The following is a 16,901-nucleotide window of genomic DNA, read 5'->3' as shown; positions in this document are numbered from 1 at the left end:
GCAGAGCACAGGACAATGAACAGGCCTCCGTGGGGGCTGATTCATTGTGGGCCGAGGAAGAGGGAGGGTCTGAATTCCACACCTGAATCTCTGCAGGGAGGGTGCCAGAGGATGATGGAGGGAGAGCTGGTTTGGGTGGAAACACGAGTTCCATTTGAATGACTGTGAGTGGAAGGAATAGTGAGGACAGTCACACAGGCTGGATTGGAGCTCCGGGTAGATCCTAGACTTTTAATACAAAATCTCCATTTTCTAAGAATGAAGCTAGAGAGGAGCAATTTGAAGTTGTGTGAAAGAAGCCTTCTGTGAAGTCTCTGCGATGACATCCACTAGTCCCTCACGCTTGTGGTCCTCTGGGTGTCCTAAGGGGCTCGCAGTGAGGGCTGGGGAAGGCCCAGAGCCCCAGGAGGGCCAGGCTCAGGCATGCTGGGCACACAGGTCGCCGCTTCAGCTTCGGTATCCACATGGGGGACGTGTGTCCATCTGTGTTTGCTCTCCTGCCATCCCTGTCCTGGTGGTATCTGCCTATTATAGAGATTGCTTTGTCATTTCTGTCCTCTTCAAATTCACTCCTTAAATTTAATTCTAGCCCCCCTGAGTTGGCCTTGATTATTGGAGTCTCATGCTCGTGCTTATTTAAAAACTGCTCTTGCCCTCTTTTCCTTTTGGAGGCTCACAGTCACACCACACATGTAGCCTTGGAGCCCTTCCTTCCCAAGCGGTTCTGAACGTCCACCCGGGAGGTCCTGGGCTTGTGGTCAGAGAGTGGGTTCAGGCTCACTGCTGCCACCTGGGCACATGTCTCGGTCCATGAGGCAGGTCTTAGTCCCACCTTGCTGATGACGAAACTTGGGTGCAGAGCGGCCCCTGGGCAGTTGGTTGGGCAGCAGCTTAGGCAGTGTGCTTCTCAGCTCTGCACTAGCAACCAGCTGCACCACCTGGGACTCAGCACCAGCACCTTCGCTGTTCACCTCCTGTTCCCAGCGCCCACCGAGCGCCTCGCACTGTGTCTGCGCACGTTAGATACTGGTGGATATTTGTGGGAGGGAGAGAGGGAGGTGACTGGATCCGGTCTCCACGCCTCTCTCCTTGCTCAGTCACTCACCAGCCTAATCCTCATGGCCCTGGGAGACCTGTGTGGTTCCTCCCAGGAATCAGGAGCTCAGGGACGCCCAGGAGCCATCCTCATCTCTGGCTCCCTTATTGCCTGAAGGATATGGTTGCCATTGTCTTTCCCACAGTGGACGCCAGGGGGCAGAAGGAACCCATCTGCAGTGTGGGTGAGAAGGGTGCTCAGGTGCTCCTCTGCCGTCACAGGCCCGACTGTCACCAGCCAGCTGTGGGGATGGCTGTTAGGTCTGCCTGAGGTCCCATACAGACATCAACCTGGAGAACCTACGTCCAGGCTCACACCTTTAGCATCTATCCTGGGGACTCCCCGTATGATGCCCTGACCAGACTGGACCTTACTGGGAACAATGGGACATAGTGAAAATTGCAACACTCAGGTTTCATGATTGTGGAGGTTCAGGCATGAGGAGCTATGCTGTGTACTTGCACTCTGTTCACAACCATTTAGTGTGCGCTGTATACTGGGCTCTGTAGGGCGGGCCCACTGGGGATAAAGAGAGAAGGAACAGCATGGGATCTGCCCTTGAGGAGCTCATGGTGTGATCAGAGAGAGACCTTATTAAAAAAACAACTGTGGGGGAAAAAAGAAAGAAAGAAACAACTGTGATTCCAGGTGGTGACTGTCATGGTGGGGTGGCACTTGGGAGTAGGGGGCAGGCACCTAACCTGGGGAGCAGTGATCGGGGCAGGAGACTCCTGGGCCAAACCAAGAAAAGCTGTGGGGGGGGGATGGCAGGGGGACATGGGTTAGAGGAAAAGCATACAGGTGGAGGGAACAGCATGGAAGGCCATTCCCATCTCTAGGGGCATGTCAGACACTCCCACCCGGGACCACCCTCTCTCCAGAGGGACCTCCTCTATCAAGGCCATGCCTCGACACTGAGATTAGAGACTGTGACTTTGGGAAGCACTTGACGAAAGAAGCGGTGAATCAAGGACTTGAGGCTACCCATGTGCAGACTGCTGCCCTGAAGCCTGGGACAAATCAGGGAAGAAGACCTAGGCCCTGCCTTTCTCTTTGGCCAGAGAAGCTCAGAGGCCTGCCTGAGGCTACTGGGAGCAAGGACCCCAGACTTTATTTTTTAAACAGCTTTATTGAGGTATAATTTACACAGCATATAATTCACCCATTTAAAATGTGCAATTCACTGTTATTTCGGTATTATTCACAGAGTTGTGTAACCATCACCACTGTCTGATTTTAGATCATTTTCATCATCCCCCAAAACAAAAAGAAACCCAGTGCCCATTAGCAGTCACTCCCCAACCTCCACCCAGCAACCACCAACCTACCTTCTGTCCTTACAGATTCCCGGTTCTGGACATTTCATGTGAATGGAATCATGCAATATGTGGCCTTTTGAGACTGACTTTTTCCATTTAACCTAGAACCCTGGCTCTGCACCAGGCCGCCAGGTCACTAGAGTCCCTCGAGAAAGCAGTAAAACCAACTTGGACTGTTTTGCAGACATATCACTTAAATCAGGTCATGGGCGCCCAAGCACTGGAGGCTGATGCGAGACGCCCCCAGAGCTCACACAAAAGAGACCTGTCTCACTCAGGGTTACGTGAGACCCCAGTCATCTCCTGTCACCTCTGCTGTACGGGCTTTGACACCAGAGCCTTCGTTAATCTCCCCTAGACGTTTTGATTGATTGATTTTAAAATCAGTCTTACAGATTTTGACCGTGGTAGAAAAAACAGCAGCTGGAATGAACCAAAAGTCCATAGAGTAGACTGTTTATAAAGAAATGAAGAGTGTTATCTTACACGTGTCCTCTTCAGAGGACCTGCCTTAACAAGCTCTTGGGTTTTGCTTTGTAATCAAAGCAGTGTGTGGGAAGGTTGAGGTGCGGGGCACACAGGCGTCCCTGTGTAAACAGCAAGCCTTTCTCCCCAGCACTTCCTCCTACATGTGGTTGCTGAAGTATCTTAGGCCAGGCTCAGAATTTTTAGGTTATGCATCACGGGAACAGACCCAACCACCCAGCCTCCCAGGATTCTCAGTCCCCAGTGGAATTAGAATATTGTAGAACATTAATGGAACTTGATGAGATAAGAAGCAGCTGCCACAGAGCCCACGCATAGTAGGTCCTCAGGCATCTTTGTCCCTTCCAGGCTTGTCTTGGGCCCGTCCTACTCCCTCACCACCACCAGCTTCCAGCCAGAGCACATGTACTGTGGTGTCAGGAACATACTGTGTGCTGTCTCTCTCTCCCATGCCTTTGGGATCTCCCTCTTGACTTCTCTTTGACCCATATGTTATTTAGCTTCCAAATATTTTGGGATTTTCCAGGCAACTGCTTTTTTTTTCTTACTTAATTCCATTGTCAGAAAATGCACTTTGTATAGTTTGAATCCTTTTAAATGTAAGTTTTGGGTTTTTTTTTTTTTAATGGCCTAGAATATGGCCTACCTGGTGAATGTTTCAAGTACACTTGAAAAGCATGTGTGTTCTGCTCTTGTTGGGTGGAGTGTTCTATACGTATCAGTTAGATCAAGTCAGTTGATAGTGTTCTTCTATTTCCTTACTGAGTTCCTGTCTACTTATTTCATCAATTATTGAGGGACATTAAAATATCCAGCTATAATTATGAATTTATTCTATTTCTCCTTGTAACTCTACCACTTTTTGCTTCATATGTGTTGAAGCTCTGTCATTAGGGGCATAAATGTTTAGGATTGTTTTGTCCCCTTGATGAAATTGACATCTTTATCATTATGAAACTGTCCCTGGCCACATTCTTTGATGTAAAAATCTACTTTGATATTAATATAGTCAATCCCTCTTTCTTTTGACTAGTGTTAACATGGTATATCTTCTTACATCCTTTTAACTTCTTTGTATCTTTACATTTAAATTGTATTTCTTGTAGGCATGATGGGGTTGGGGCTTGCTTTTATCCAACCTGATAATACATGCCTTTCAATTGGGATGTTTAGCCTACTTACATTTAATGTGATTGTCAGTAAGGTTAGGTTTGAGTCTCTCATCTTACTGTTTTTTATTTGTTCCATCTGCTTGTTGTTCTCTTTTCCTCTCAAAGCAGTAAACTAGGGCAATTGCAGGGCTCACCTTGTTCTCTCACAGATCACTGTCCATCACTGCCTGATGTACAGCGTCTTAAAAACCCTTTTGTATATTTTGTTGGTTTTGGTTGTTACTTGAGAGGGTAAATCTTAGCCATTCTCCCATGCTTTTGAATATGTTGTCCCTGCTGCCTGGAGCTGCCAGACCTCCCTATAACTAGCTAAGTTGTCCAAGCTCAGTGTTGCCTCTTCCAGGAAGTCTTCCCTGATTCTGCCTCTCCTCCCTCCCACCCAGAGGCTGGGATAGGCACCCCTCCCTGGTAGACCCCTCATGACAGTCTCACCCAACATAATTGAATGTTTTTTTATCTGTTGTCACCATTAAACCACAAGATTCTTAAGGGCAGCAGAGCCTTTTGTGGGAACTTACTTCACTTTGGGAACTTTGTGGGCACCATGTAGTGTTTCAGGAAACAGCTGTATTCAAGTCTGAGTTGAAAAAGTAACCACATCTTTATAACTATTTTGGATCCAGTCATTTTGCACAGGTTGAAAAATGTTTAATAGGAAAAAATTAAAACTAAATTTAACAAAAATTGAATTTCCAAAAAAGGAGCAACATTTAATTTTGTAGAGAATAAAGATTTTTACATTGTGGGGCAGCTCACCACCTTAGGAACCCGTTGCTAAGATGTTACATGGTCTGCGTGACCATTTATGTGTAGTCAAAAATGGGAGGCTTATAGATGCTTAATGAGACAAGACCCTCTAAGACCCCTTAGAGGGTCTTGTCTCTAAGTGCTTGTCCCTTCAAAAAAATGTTTTTAATTTTGGTTGGCTCTTGTGTTAATTCCTGTCATATCTTCAATTTTAAAGTATCTTAGCTGGCTAACAGGTTGAAGACTCTGCCCATGGGAAAGAGGTTGGCCATCGATAGACCCCAGCCCTGGCCCTGTCCAGCACACAGCATTTGCTCAGATTTGGCCTCTGACAGTGAGGCCCTTAGAAAATAAATGTCTCCTGGGATTAATTTCTCCTTCTCAGAGGAGATAGAGAGGAAGCAGGAGACTTGGAAAGATGAAAGGGCTCTGAGGCATATGGACCGACTGGGGCCAAGTGAGAAGCCACGGGTGGAGCCAGGGGTGGTCAGCCTGGAGGAAAGTGGGCCCAGCAGCTTCACAAAGTGCTCGAGAGATGTGGAAAGAGGGCTCGGCCTGTCCTGTGAGACCCCCAAGGGTAGCAGCACCTGCGCAAAGGAAAGAGCCAGGCAGGATTTCACCTAGAATAAGCCTCACCTTCCTGAAGCCAGAAGGGGGCTGCTCCTCTGGACGGTGGAGCGTTCTGGCACTGGCCATGGTCAGAGGAGGCTGGAGGACCATTCTTTTGGGATGCTGACCAATTCATGATTCTGGATGAAACTCGTGTCTACAGCCTCCCCACTATCTCAAGTTATCGACCCACCCAGGGCATGTGGAAGGTACCCCACCGATCCTGGGGGCTGATCTCAGCCCCAACCCTGCTCAGCTGTGACCTTAGACGAGGCAGGCACTCAGCTTCCCTGGGCCTCAGTTTCCTTCCCCAAGATACAGAGTCTGCCCAGAGGATCCATGGTGCCCTCTCAGCTTCTGTTTCACTTTTCCTATCTGCTTTGTCTCCCAGGTGCTCATTCCCACAACCCGATGCAATTCCCACAAGGAGAACATCCAGGGCCAGCTCAAGGTCCGCACACCAGGCATCTACATGCTCATCTTCGACAACACCTTTTCCAGGTAGGGGCCACCTCATTCATCAGCATCCAGAGGAATCCACCTGGCACCTGGTCCCAAGAACAGAGGTGGATGTTTAAAAGAAGTTATTTAATTATTAGTAGCTTATCATCAGTAGTTCTTTGATTTTAGACCTATGCTTTGGTGTTCCAGTGTCTGTTATAGGTAACACACAGGCTAATACTTACAGACTCTCGCCACATGGCAGGTGTGTTCTCCGCCCTCCGCTCTTACTTACTCACTTCAGCCCCACATCAGCCTCATGCAATAGGGACTGTCTTTCTCCTTGTGTTACTACTAAGGGACTGAGGACCAGAAGGATAGAAGAGTGACAATCCCAAGTCACACAGCTGGTGGTGGAGCTGGATTTGAACCCAGGTGGCCAGGCTGCAGGCTCTAGGCTCTTACCCGGGACGCTCTTCTGCCTCTCTGCTGTCCAGATTCCCACTGCCCAGACCAGAGAAGAGCCCAGTAAATATAGTGGAAGGATTAGGTGGATGGATGGATGGATGGATGAGAGAGAAGCGAAGGAATGAAGGCTAAAGTTTGAGACCAGAGCTGTGAGGACCAGAGCTGTGAGGTGAGGCCCCTGGGCCCTCCTGTCATGGGAGTGGAGCAGCAGGTACCATCTTTGGGAAGCACTGTTTCAAAGCACCAGATGCAGATCCAGGAGTGTAGGGCTTGGGGGGCAGGAGGATGGGGATGTAGGGAGATAAGGCTGGAGGGGCGGCCAAGAAAGGAAGTAGGATAGAGGACCACCATTGGTTGAGCATCTGCTGTGAGCCAGGGGCCTACGTCATGGAGACGTGAGACAGGTTGCTGGGCACCTGTCCCTTTTATGTCTTCTGCTTCAGCGTAAGCCCTTAATTGGGGCTTGCCTCTTTTATAAGACCTGTCTCGTCAGCATCCAGCCACATCCTCTCTGAGCGGGACCTTGAGCTAGCGGCCACATCCCTCCACATGGGCGCCCTTCCAAGCCCACTTAATAGGCTGGGAATAACTTAATAGGACACTCTAGGGGAAAGCTAGAGTGCCACCCCCTCACCACCTCCAGGCCTTGAACTCCCAGGGCTTGTGGCCATGGGCATCCACCAAGGGAGAGGTTAGAAGAATGGGCTTCCCACCTTGCCCCACTGCTGCCCCTCCCCCCAACCCCCCCCCCCCCATGAACATGAACACACCTTGAGTTAGCAGGACTCTCGGGCACAGGCCCAGCGTGTCCAGAGAGCTGCTTTCGGACTGGACGTGGGCCTCAGCCCCTCTGGGGCAGCAGTTAGGAGACTGGGTGGAGGCCAGCCAGGCACAGGCTCTGCTCTTCCCTCTGTGGGTTTTAGTTGAACCCCAGTTTCCTCTGAAGTGGCAGCCAGCATTTTTACTACCTCACAGAGCCCCACTGTGTGTTGACGGAGAGGCCGGTAGAGGCATGTTGAGGGCAGAGTGCAGCCCCAGGCTGGCCCCCAGTTATCATTAGAAGCGGCCGTGGTGCAGTGACACACTCTGGCCTTAATCCAATGAGGTCATCTCAGGGGCCGACTCGAGACTTCCAAAGCATGGACGGCAAAATGGATTTCGATGCCCAGTCAGAATGAAATCCAGGCTCACTTCCACCGTATATGTCCTCTCCATGCCTGCTCCATTCACTTCCCCAGTGCAGTCCAGACCACCTAGACCCCGGAGACCCCCGGGACTGCTTCAGAGCAGCAAGGCAAGCGGGGGCGGGGCTTCACAGTGTGAGACCAAATGGGCCTTTCTGCACCCAAGCCCCAGGAAAGTCTGTGGCAGTGTCCCAAGACCCCTGATACTTTGCAGGGAGATGTCTCTGCTAGACGGACAGGAAGTGGGGGTGAGGGGGCCTGGAAGAGTCCACACATTCTGCAAGACGCCCCAGCCTCCGAGCAGAGGTCTCTGCACAAAGACTCGCCGTGCCAGGTCACTGCAGCTGCTGCCCCTCGGGCTTTTAGCCCTCAAGGTAACACCTCCTTTTCCATTTCTGTTTCCTCAGGTTTGTCTCCAAGAAAGTATTTTATCACTTAACGGTTGACCGGCCTGTGATCTACGATGGAAGTGATTTCCTGTAGCCTCAAGCACGTGGATGTTAATAGTTTCCCATTACCCACAGGAAACACTACTCTTCCTCTCCTGTCACATAAAGCACTTACAAAACCCAAAAAACAGAAACCAGCTGCTCTGAAGCTATCAAGATCCACTGTGCAGCGGGCCCTTGGCTGCCCTTGGAGCTGGGTTCCTCGTACTCAGCACCATGCACGTCACTCTTAGCCCTGTGGCTTCTAAGGGCTCAAGCAACGTTTTCATTGTCCTCACACCCAGAGGGACACTATGCCAAAGTTTTAAACACTCAGGAGACCATTGGCCTCTCCTGGGGGCACAGTTGGTTCCAGGCCTCCTGTGGAGAGTTTCCCAGGCGAGAGAGGATCCCACCTTCTGCTCAGGGAGAGACATGGCCCCCCTGTGCCCAGCCTGGGGCCACGCATCATGGGTGACCATGAGCTGGGATGCCCTGACCAGACCCTGTGAGGCCCTCGAGTCCTCCCAGGAAAAGGAGGTCGGGGCACCCAGGGGCCCGCCCAAGATCCCAACCAGCCTCCTCCATCATGCTCCTGTCCCTTCCTGCCCCGTGAGTCCAGGGCTGCTCCAGAACTCAGCCATTTCAGAGGGTCCTCCAGCTGCACTTGCCTCCTGGCCCTTCTGTCTGGGCAATTCTGTCCTCAAGCAAAGCCCTTCACTCAGCCAGACCTCTCAACAGCTCAAAACATCACCCTAAGAATCAGAATTGAAGCTAATCCAGGGAACAGAACCCACCTACTGAGGGCCTGCAGTGCTGTCTGTGTACGGACGGCCAGAGCCCAGATGCTGGGTAATGTCAACGCCATGACCAAAACGCAGGGTTGTGCATCAGCCTATAGGGCTCCTTAGCTGACAGCCTGTCTTTGTTTATATCAGTAAGAGCTTCTGCCTCACCTGCAGATATGTTTACGAAAGATCATAAATCAGGGTAGGAACCACTTTTAAAAATGGGGGCTTCTTAACAAGAGTCTTTGGTAACTCAAGCGTAAACAGGCATAATTCATGAATCTGCTCTTTGCACACCTCTTGATCCCCCCTCCCCACCTACCAGATTCCCTACACCCCATCTGCCCACTTCCTGCTGCTCAGCCTGCACCTGACACCTGTGAGCTGCGTCCCTCTGGGGCAAATGAATCCTCTGTCCTTTTCCAGGACGAGAGAAGGAGATAGTCTTCCTGTTCTCTGTGGCCCTCTTCTCCCACCACAGAGGGCTCACCTTTGACGGCCTTTTTGTGCCCTGTTCACAGGGCAGTCAGGTCCCAGGTACTTTTCACAGTGAGTAGAACATCTGACAAAGCAGCCCACCTTGGCTGGGGACAAGGGAGAGGGCGCCGGGCAGGGTGACTGTGGGTCTGAGTGTTGGGCCCAGCCAGCCCTCCAGCTAGCCTGGTGACTAAGGCAAGCCACACCACCTCGAAGCTTTATCTCGTGGTTCACAAGCCTGGTCTGACCAGTTCTGAGAGCTGGAGAATGGGTCAGGAACCCCAGGCCAAGTTCAGCTCAGACCCCACACCCACCATGCACCAGCAGAGAGGACTCGTGGGGCAGGGGCAGGAGGAAATGACTTTGGCGATGGATTTAGAGCTTTGATTTAAACAGGAGACTTAGGCACTCCCAGTCACTTTAAGTGGGGTTTGGGACATGGTGAACAGAACCTTCCAGAGAGATTAGCGCAGAGAAAAGCTGGACCTCTTGTGCTGTCTTTCCTGGGAGCAGCCGCCTGTGGCAGAAAGCCACGTCTCTAGCATCTCCTCGAGCAAGGTCCTGACAGTGCTCAGCACCAAAACGGAAATAGCCAGGCCCCCAGAGACTTCCTAGCCTCGTGCTTGTCCTCACAGGGTGCCACACAGCCTAAAGGTTGTTCCAGGGCAAATTACCCCGTCTTTAAAGCCACCCACCCTCTTGGATAATCAGGTGTAGCTAGTCCACCACATGAGAGAAACTAACAAAAGAACCCAGAGCAGTCTGGGATCTTGGTTTGAGTGCTTAGCTTTCCCAGGATACCGTGGAGACTGGCCAAGCTGATGGCCTTCTGCTGGTATCACCACTGTCACCTGCAGCTAGAACCAGCGTTTCGAGAGTAGCTGATGTGTTTCCTGTGAAAGGCCTGGAACATTCCATCTGAGGCTGATTCTGAACCTCCGTCACTCAGCCCAACTGTAGCTTAAAAAATCACTTGGCTCTTGTGAAGCCAACCCAGAGCCACTTCTGCAGGAGAGCGTGGGCCCCTAGTGGCACCACAACAAAAGGTGACTGCAGCTGTGCAAAAAGACCTTTGCTGTGTTCAGAGAACTGCCCCCCGACCCCCGGTCACACCCCGCTTCTGCAGCATATTTATTTTCTGTGTTGAATGGACTCTTGTCCTTTGTTCCTTTGCTGTGTGAGCTCAGGCTTGCTGTGCACTATGCGGCTAGAGAATATGTATGGCTGCAGGTATGCCTGCAGCCATATTTAGGTATGGCTTCTATAAATAGCTTTCTTATTTTAAACAGGTTCCCAATTTTACTGAGGCTTTGGGGTTGCAGTATTTTTTTTTTTTTTAATGCAAACGACAGTGAAAGACAGCTATTGAAAGTGGTGGCTCCACCCAGTAGACTGAATTACACTAGAAGTCAAGAAGAAGGAAACATCCTTGGGGTCTCAGATCACTATTTAAAAACAAAAACAAAACCCCAGCAGCCCCTTGATGGCCCAGCTCTCTGAATAACCGTCACTCTTTAGTGTTGATACCAGCCACTTTGCTCACCACTGTCTCAGAAGCCACTGATCACCCTCACCCATGAACACAGCCTCTGTCAGGCACACTCATAAACCTCAAGGAAGGGCGTTTGGGAGAAAGCGTGGCCTCTGCAGAGCGCTTCTGGCTGGAGCCCACCTACTCCAGGTCTACTGGACCAAGAGCAGGCAAGGAAATTCTCAAGCAGGAATCTGGAACTGAAACACCACATAGGGTTTAGAAAGTAGACATGAAAAGCCACACTATGTAGTTCAAAAATAGAGAGGATGGTTTTTCTGGCAGTTCTCAGTTGTCACTCGCCTTCGGTGGTGAAGTCATTCCAGACTCACATGAAAAGAAATCCCCATTTGGGGATGAAATCTCAATCTTTTATGATACTGGTTAGATGTCCACTGACATGGTTTTATAGGAGTTTCAATCTCAGAAGCCCACCTTGGTGACTCTACATGGGAGAATCCCATCCTTGACTCAGAGGCTTTGAGAATCAGCAGAGCCACCATCTGTGATGCTCAGAACCAAGGGTTGCCCAGAGACTGGAGTCAGCCATCCACATTTACAAAATGCTTACCTGAAATGTACTTTTCAGTGGAACCTTGGGTAAGTTTCTCTCTTTTCATTGTGCTTCTTCCAAGGAAACAGGAAAGACTGAGTTAATGCCTTTTCTCTCTTAAGCACTTTTTCAAAATAATAAAGTACATCTTTAAATTTGGGGAGGCATTTCTGATAAAAAGGCTTCCTTAGAACGTTAGGACAAGTGTTATCCAGAGATGATCCTGCCCCTGGCGGCTGCAGAGCAACAGTGAAGCCTCAGTTGGATGGCTTCCAAATCGGAATTGCACTTTAATTGACTAATCCTCAGTTCTTGCAGCCTCATGGGATAGCGGGTCTGGAAACCCATCGCATTCTTATCTGCCAAAGAATGACCCAGAAGCACATCAAGTGTCAACACTCTACCTGCACAGCAGGGGTGATGATCTTTGTATCCTAAAACATACTCCTTATAGCATCTGCTGCACCATTTGGGAATGTCTTTATTTTTAACCTCAGGATTTAAATAAACACTATGTCATTGACAGTAGTGTCATCTTTCATTCTGTTGAGACATAAGGCAAGCGATGAAGTTGCCCACAGCAGAGTCAGGGTCGAGCTGCCCTTCTGGGACACGTCTTGTACCATGACTTTTCAAAAGGGCCTGAGCCAGCAGCTGCCCTGAACAGTTGCCACATGGCCTGATATCTGGACCCACGGTCTGCTCTGAGGCCTGTGTTCAGGCCTGCCTGAGCCATTGCAATGCACCAACCCACTGCCCTCTGCCAGATGAGCTTTTGCTTTCAGCAAAATTCCGCAGCCCTCCCCTGGTCCTCAAAGAGCACACTGAGCAAAGAGCGATCTGATTTACCAGCATAATGGGGTGGGGGAGGAGGTCACGGTGACCTAAAACCACAGTTAGTGAATCTGGATATAAATCTGGGCAAGACTGCCAGCACGAGGCAGTACAGAGGATGAGCAAAGAGCCTGGACACAGGCCCCGAGGTGCATGTCCCAGTCACTCCACCGGGCAGATTGAGCTCGGGCTGGGCAGTCCATCTGCACTCACCTTTCCTGAGTGCCTTGTGCCCCACAGAGCCCCTCCCAGTCCCCCTTCCCTCCACCTCCCTCCAACCCTCCCCCTGCCCCCCAGATTCTCCTGTGGCCTCATCTTTCATCAGTTACTCAGGAATAAGTTACTTTCCATAATCGGATTGTTCCCACTAGGGCCAGGACCTGTGTTTCTTGCATCTTCATCCCCCTCTGCCTCACCTCACAGCATCCAGCACTGTGCCAGGCACGAGAGAGCTCGCCAGCCTCTGAATCGGCGAGGACACTCGGTGCCTTGGTCAGCTCTAAGCCATCAACAATCCCACTGGCCAACTTGGCCAGAGACAAACTCCCAAAACCCCCATGTCAGAGAAGGACAAAGGGCAAGCCTGCAGGGGAGGTTTGGGGAGAATGGAGGTGAGCTGGTCACTAGATCCGACCCCTCACAACCCCCTATACCTTCAAGTCAAGCCACTTACTGTCCAGTAACAGAAGAGTGGTTTATCCAAGTGCCCAAAACAGCACAGCAAAAGGATTTCTTTATTAATAGGACAGTCCCTCCCGAGACTCAGGTGGCCACGTGGACTGGGCCTAGAAGGAGAACCGACGGGGACACATGGATGTGCAGGCTGCTCTATCTGGGCTGGGATCCTTCGTGGCAGAATCCCTGTGCACCTCACCCCACCTGCTGAACCGCTGAGTAGTCCAAGGTGACCAAACCAATCCTCCGCTCCAGGGTTTCCCAGCCCCAACTCGATTCCAGGCATTCTGGCCCATCTCGGCGTCCGTACGCGCCGTGGCACTCGGTTCCACGCCTCTTCCGCTCGGTCGCCGCGTGGTGCTGGAGAACGTAGAGATGCCCCAGGTGACTCAGAAGGACACTGTCTGCAGGGTCAGCCCTTTCGGTTTGAAGATGCGTGGGAAAAATCTGGCGAGTGGGGCCCGCCACCCACGCACATCTGAAAAGCAAATAGATGGTGAAACCTGTCGCCCGAGATGAGAAAACGGACTTTTTCGGGGGGAGAGATTTAAGCCGAAGCCATCAAGACCCAGGGGAGAGCCGAGCTCTTATGAAAGCCGCTCAAAGTGGGTTAGGGTTGAAAGAAAGGTCAGCCTTTTACTTTTTCCACACCTGCTGGTTTCTAAAGAAAGATGGTAAAGCCGAGCAGAAGTCAGAAGTGTGATTGCTGACCTCTGGTCTTTGATGTGTGTCTCCTGGTCCCTCCCCCATCCCCCGAGCTCTGGGGGAGGCTGGAGGCTGGTGTAGTTTCCTCACACCTCCTGGCAGGTTCGTGCTGAGGTTATCGCAGACTTGGCAGCCCCATCTGCAGCCTGGAAAGAGTTGTCTTCTTAGCTCAAAAATGAACAAAGGGAGCCAGGCCTCGCCAAAGCTGAGAAGCGTGAGTGCCCTTCCCCAAGGAAGGCCTCATTTCCAGAGCAGGTTTGGCTTTGGGCCTGTGGCTCCACAGAATCCTCAAAGGGGAGGTGATTTCAGGGAGGCCTCCCAGCTTTCCACTCCCAAGGTGGCCTCTGACTGAGCCCCAAGGAGAGAAGGACACCATTCCTGGGAGGTCACACATCCGTCTGCCAGGTCAGTGGGTCAGGCGTTGTCTTCTCCCTGGCGTGAGAAAGGAAAGCGGGTGGGGGGTGGGGGAGGGTCAAAGGATAGGAGAGTGAAGAAGGGGTCTGAAAAGAGGACCAGCAGCAGGGAGGGCCTTTCCGGAGGAGGCCTCGAGGGGTGCCACACCGCAGGCCAGCTTAGCAGAAGCCGCCTTTCTCGTGGGAGGAAAGGAGCAGTGGGGAAATGGCAGGTTTACGGAACAGACACCAAAGGCAGTGACTGCAGACACGGAGAAGGTAATCCAATTTGTCCCTCTGACTTCAAGGCCCCACGTGCTTTCACAAAACAGCCCTTGCGTGTGGCAGCAGGTCAGCCCTCCAAGTGGCCTTTGCACAATACACAGGGTCCATATGTAGAACCAAAGGTCTTTGTAAAGACAGCCCTTCTCCACCAGCAAGGACCCCACAGGACTGTTGGGTGTTCTCAGCAAGAGGATCACACGTTCACACCCCCAAGATGACCCTGTGGAAGAGGGATAGGGACCCATGAGGCACAGATCAGGCACACAGTCTCCTTAGGATCAAGGGTTCAGGTGTTAAGCTATCAGGAAAAGCCCAAGACTCACCCAGGGCTCAATTTTGCTCCAGAGTCAAACTGTTCATTTATTAAGTGTCAGTAAATACAAAGCAAGTAGCATAGAGTTTCTTAGAAGAAAGTCCTCTTATTTGGGTTACCTGGTGGCACATTAAAATGCAGAGTCATGGGCACTCCCCACATCAACTCTGGTTCATCAGGTCTGGTTCATTCACAAGTCGGCCAGGTGATTCTGGTGGAGGTGATCCATGGACCACACCAGAAAGTCATTAATGATCACTACTGTGTCACCATTTTGGTTAGAACTTGAGGAAAGGGATAAAATCAGCTAATGGATATGTCTTCTAATTTAACTCTACCAGTGACCCTCAAATCTTGGAACCAGGACCTATCCCTCAATCCACTGATCCAAGCACTAGGATGCAGTGGTGGAAATTTCATTCTTGGAGAGGAAGATATTTCTAAATGAATCACCTGATATGAAACTATTTACAGGTAAAATCTTTTTACAATCATAATTTTCTTCTTTATGGCTTGTATTTGTATTCAAGGGACATGTTGTTAACTGGCGTCATTTGTAAATGGAAAGACATTCCCTTCCCCAAATCCAAAGTAGTCCCATATGTGTCCACAATTTAAGAATTAGAGGAAGAAATATGAGTTTGGTACCAAAGGGTTTGGGTTCCTAAGCTGGTCCATACACAGAATTCAGAAGGTCTATGAACTTGGAAAATGACATCTTTCCCCTATTATCTAATTAAAATGTAGGTCTTCCTTCAATTATGGATATAGACTACATGCCACACTAGTATGTATTAGCAAGACCTGTGACTCGGCCACTGGTGGAAATGACAGATATTTTCAAGTTACACGAAAGTTGTTGCAGACGCTCAAAATATCATTTATGCTGATTTCCACTATGAAATGAAGGTTGTCATTAGGCCTGCTGGTAGATTTTATTTAACGTGTTCATAAAGAGGCATGTGTGTTACTAGTTCACAAATTTGTTTTAATAGTTAGAGAATTATACGTCAGTGTAATTGGTTTCCTTTATAATCCTATTTATTTTATTCATTTTAAAACATTCTGAAAAGGAGGCTATAGGCTTTGTCATATTGTCAGAGGGGTGCGTGAGGGGAAAAAAAAGGTTAAGGACCTTTGGGTTCTGGCAGGTCTTCATGGAAAAGAATACAAAGATCATCTCATTGCAGCACTGATTTATTAATAATAACATATAATTAATAGCAGCATATCTAATTTAATAGGCTCTTGCCATAAGTCAGCCACGTTTTCCAGATGAGGAAACCAAAGACCCAGGGAACTTGATAAGTTAGAACCATTTGGAGAAGAGGTTACTACTAGGCTGAGACGGCTGCAGTTCTCCAAACCGTTACCATTTCACTGGAACATAGATTCTCCAGTGATTAAAAAACAACCTTCCATATACCAGGCTATGCTATGGCAGCTCTTAACCTTCAGGCCCTTACTGTGTATCATCTTCCATACATGAGGCTTTATCAGTTGTTTATTGTCACAATAACACTGCATAATGAACAGTCTCAAAACCGGTGGCTTAAACCACTAAGCATTTATTTCGCTCACACATCTGTAGGTTGACTAGAAGGTCTTCTGGACTCACTCTTGCTGGGCTCACTGATGTGTGTGCCTTCCATCAGCTGTGTGTCATCTAGGCAGTTCCGCTCGTCTCAGCTGTGCTCTCTCACATCTGAGGGCTGGCTGGCTGCTCACTGACCTTGGCTGGGCTCACTCCCATGTCTGTGGTCAGTTGGTTGGTCCCCTGGGGCTGGCTGGGCTAGCATGGCCTTGGCCAGACGACTGTGCTCTGCCCCTCACAGTCTCCCATTCCCCCAGCAGGATGGCCCAGGCTTGCTCAGATGCCTGCTGGGCAGGTTTCCAAGCGAGCAAGGAGTACACAAGACTTGGGAGACCTAGTCTCAGAAGTGCACAGCCTCACTTCAACCACATTCTGTTGACCAAAGCAAGTCACAGGCCAGCCCAGATTCAAGGTATAGGGAAAGGGACTCCTTGATGGGAGGAACTGCAGGGTCACATTGTAAAGGCTTTGGGGACAAGGGGTGGAGAATTCGGACTATTTTTGCTATCATTCTACCGAAGAGTCAGTTCGATCTTCCCTTCTTGCACTTCCCCCTCCACCCCGATTCTCACTCTCCTTCAGGAAAATACAGGCCTTCTCCAGATCCACTCATCCCTGTGCACAAAGATACACACAAGACTCTTCATGGACACATTGTCTGTGACAGCAAAACACAGGAAAGAGCATGTTCAAGGTGGGTGGGTTGAAGAATGACTGCCTGTGGAAATGGGGCTTTGGAGATGGTGGCTTTTACTTTTCTCTTATAACTTTTTGTACCATACAATTGTTTTTACTGCATGCCAG

The 16,901-nt window shown here is 50.0% G+C and overlaps 1 protein-coding gene across 4 annotated transcripts in view; it reads left to right on the top strand.

The window, feature by feature from the left end:
- The window catches only part of FYCO1 (FYVE and coiled-coil domain containing 1), a 92,691-nt gene extending 84,608 nt beyond the window's left edge, over positions 1-8,083 (top strand). For 3 of the 4 annotated variants that reach the window (XM_029242011.1, XM_029242008.1, XM_029242009.1), the window contains exons 17-18: positions 5,821-5,930; positions 7,930-8,083. In XM_029242011.1, coding sequence (XP_029097844.1) covers positions 5,821-5,930; positions 7,930-8,005 — 186 coding nt within the window. In that variant the 3' untranslated portion in view covers positions 8,006-8,083. Of the gene's footprint in view, positions 1-5,820; positions 5,931-6,229; positions 6,553-7,929 lie in introns of those variants that run through there. The other variant, XM_029242012.1, reaches the window with a different exon arrangement.
- Positions 8,084-16,901: the final 8,818 nt, after the last annotated feature.

This window comes from Monodon monoceros, unplaced genomic scaffold (assembly GCF_005190385.1).
Source record: "Monodon monoceros isolate NGI ecotype Baffin Bay Population unplaced genomic scaffold, NGI_Narwhal_1 Super_Scaffold_3, whole genome shotgun sequence".
NCBI lineage: Eukaryota > Metazoa > Chordata > Mammalia > Artiodactyla > Monodontidae > Monodon > Monodon monoceros.
This window is presented reverse-complemented; position numbering and strand designations above follow the sequence as displayed.